Consider the following 3,057-nt stretch of genomic DNA (forward strand, 5'->3'; position numbering starts at 1 on the left):
TTCCGAAGTGTGTGGATCTACGTATTCACAAGCTAAAAGAGCAGCTAGAGATACAGACATACGATTACTGAAGTGGGAGTCAACAGGAGCACTCTACCATCTTTGATGTTTGACGAGTAAGACAAAAGAAGTATTCGATAATCATAATAAGATGGACTTATCATCTCACTCCCCGCGGGAAATTGCATGATCAAGAGGATTCTAGTTGACAATGGGAGTACTGCCAATAGCATGATGTTGAGCACTTTGAAATAAATGGGCCTGGCAAAAAGTGATATGATTAAAAAATCGATGACATTGGTGGGATTCAGTGGAGAAACCAAACGGACGTTGGGAGAGATCACATTGCCTACTTATACACAAGGAGTCAATCTTTTGGAGAAATTATGTATAATAGACGTTGACTCGACGTACAACATAATCATGGGAAGGCCTTGGATTCACAATTTAAAAGCCGTACCATCGACGTATCATCAAGTCCTCAAATTTCCGACACCGTGGGGAGCTCAAGAGATACGAGGGGACCAAGATATGGCACGAGAATGTTACAGGACATGCTTGAAACCAACTATCCAACACCATGGGAATGAGACGCCCGTAGCTGCAGTTACAGGACCTGAGAAGTTAGCTGAAATCAATTTAAAAACAGGGGACAAGCAAGTACTAGTAGGAGAAGTCTTGTCGCCGACGATTGAGGCAAACTTGGTGAATTTCTTGACCACGAGATTGGACGCATTCGCCCGGGAACACGATGACATCACAGGAATAGACTCAAACGTAATTACGCACAAATTGAATGTCGATTCCAACTACACCCCTGTTCAACAGAAAATAAGGAAATTTGCAGCGAAAATAAATAAAATAATTAACGAGAAAGTCGATAGGCTTGTGAAGGCTGGGATGATAAAGGAAGTTGATTACCCGGAGTGGTTAAAAAATATCGTCACAGTACAGAAAAAGAACGGGAAATGGATGGTTTGTGTTGACTACACAGACCTGAACTGTAATATCCGGGATATCGCGTGTAATTTTTTTTATTAATAAGTAATTTTTATATGATTATTATGTGATTTTCGGTGAATTATCTGATGATTGGTGTGAATATGTGAATGCTTATATGTGATACAGTATAAGTTGTTAATTTTATTATGACCAGAATAAAATATAGATAGTTACGGTATTTTTCTGGTAATTTTTGGACTGTTATATGATTTTATATTAATTTATGAATTTATTAATTATTTTCTGAATAATTACAAAATTATTTTATAAAGCCGGGAATCGTCCGAATTCAACCGTTTTTACGTTTTTACAACCCGAAACTCTTCCGAAAACTCCTTCCTAACCTAATCTGGTAATTCCGGACATTTTCCGTGTTTTGACTTTTTCGATCCGGATTATGGTTTGACCCGTGCGCGGCCCGACGCAAGATTTTTGATACAATAATCATTTCGGTGAACCAACAAAACCTGTATTTTCGAAAGACGGGATATTATTACGTTATTTTCAAATATAGTGTTTTATAAGAATCCCGATTCGGATAATTATCCAATACGGGTATCGAATCGAATCGTTTTTGCAGTTACTTAGCAACTAAGTAACTAATTTAACGATCCAAAACGATCCAGAATGAACCAATATTCCAAAAATATATATAGACCTTTCATTATTTCATTTTATTCGTATAATTACAATCAGTCAATAAAACCCCGTAAAATACAGATAAAATGTCGAATTAAAACCGCGTTGTTGAAAATCAAACGCACGAACGAGGCGTTATCGAACTCCGATTCAGGCGTGTAATATATCGAAACGAAGCTCTCGAAATCTTCTTTCTGAATCAACCATTTGTTTTTGCCCAGAAATCAGGGTATTTTTCTTATTTAATTATTTTATTTCGAATTAATTATGGATTAAAATAGGAATTTTTGATCTTGATGTTGTTTGTGTGATTTGATGGCATAATCATATAAATTTTCTCCTGATCATTTTGGTATATTATAAGATAAATTTGGAGTTCAATAACATATAGAAAATGGGGTTTGATTCTCGGATTAATTGAATTAGGGTTTTTAATTACTTTGAATGTTCTTAATCAAAATTGGGAACTTGTGATTCGTTGATTCTGGGTATTATTAACTTGTACCAGTCGATAGATCGTGTCAAAATGAAGTGATTCATGTGCTTTACTTCTCTGTTGGAGGCCGGAAATTTATCGCCGGGAAAGCTCGAAGCTTCGCCGGTGATAATGGTGTTTTCGCCGGTAAGTTTAAACAGGAACCTACCTGCAAGCATGATTGTCGTGGTTGTGTTTCTGGGACACTGGGAAACTGATTGGGCTCGAGAACAGGCGGAAATCACCAGTATTTTAGCCGGATTGAACTCGCGGGATAACACTCCGGTGGTCGGGTTCTTTCCGTTCTTGGTTAACCCGTTCGGGTCGATTTTGGACCCGGGATTGACCCGGTTTTGATCCATAGATTCTGAGAAATTTGTTATAAAAACTGTTTTTACAATCCAGCCACCCAAGTTTCAATAAGTCTGCAAATTTCGTACTTTTGTTTTAAAAATGTACAAAAACATGATTTATGTTTACTTTATTTTAAAAAAAATGATATTGTTATCATTTTAAAAATCAGAAAATTTATGTATTTAATTATTTTAAATTCAGAAAATTATTTTAATTCTTGGAACCCTTGAACCCTTGGTCTTCTACTTTCTAAATCTTTCCTTAATTGAAAGCCAATCCTTTTGAATTCCATGTTGTGCCTTCAGGGTGTTATGAATCACCCTATGCTTCAAGATAAATGTTGTTTATGATTCAGCTTATTGATTTACATTGGTTATCATATTGAATTGTTTTAGAATTAGATGATTTTATAAATGTGGACTAGATTCGTGGTCAGACCAGATTCGTGGTCATAATAGGCCAATGCGTGCCTTGGATCCAGTATATAGAGCAAAGTTGGGAGCCTTGCTTGGGGTTAGTGCGTGACTGATCAGCAGCCTAACCTTGGTTTTTAAAATGAAAAGTGAATATCTAATTCTAATCATTGC

The 3,057-nt window shown here is 36.3% G+C and overlaps 1 protein-coding gene across 1 annotated transcript; it reads left to right on the forward strand.

Annotated features, from left to right (window-relative positions):
• The first annotated feature begins 255 nt into the window (after nt 1–255).
• LOC141693012 (uncharacterized) lies at nt 256–2,334 on the forward strand. Its single transcript, XM_074497996.1, has 2 exons — nt 256–1,003; nt 2,150–2,334. The coding sequence occupies exons 1-2, from the start codon at nt 256–258 to the stop codon at nt 2,332–2,334; spliced, it is 933 nt and encodes a 310-aa protein (XP_074354097.1).
• Nucleotides 2,335–3,057: the final 723 nt, after the last annotated feature.

The sequence above is a fragment of the Apium graveolens genome, chromosome 2 (assembly GCF_009905375.1).
Source record: "Apium graveolens cultivar Ventura chromosome 2, ASM990537v1, whole genome shotgun sequence".
NCBI lineage: Eukaryota > Viridiplantae > Streptophyta > Magnoliopsida > Apiales > Apiaceae > Apium > Apium graveolens.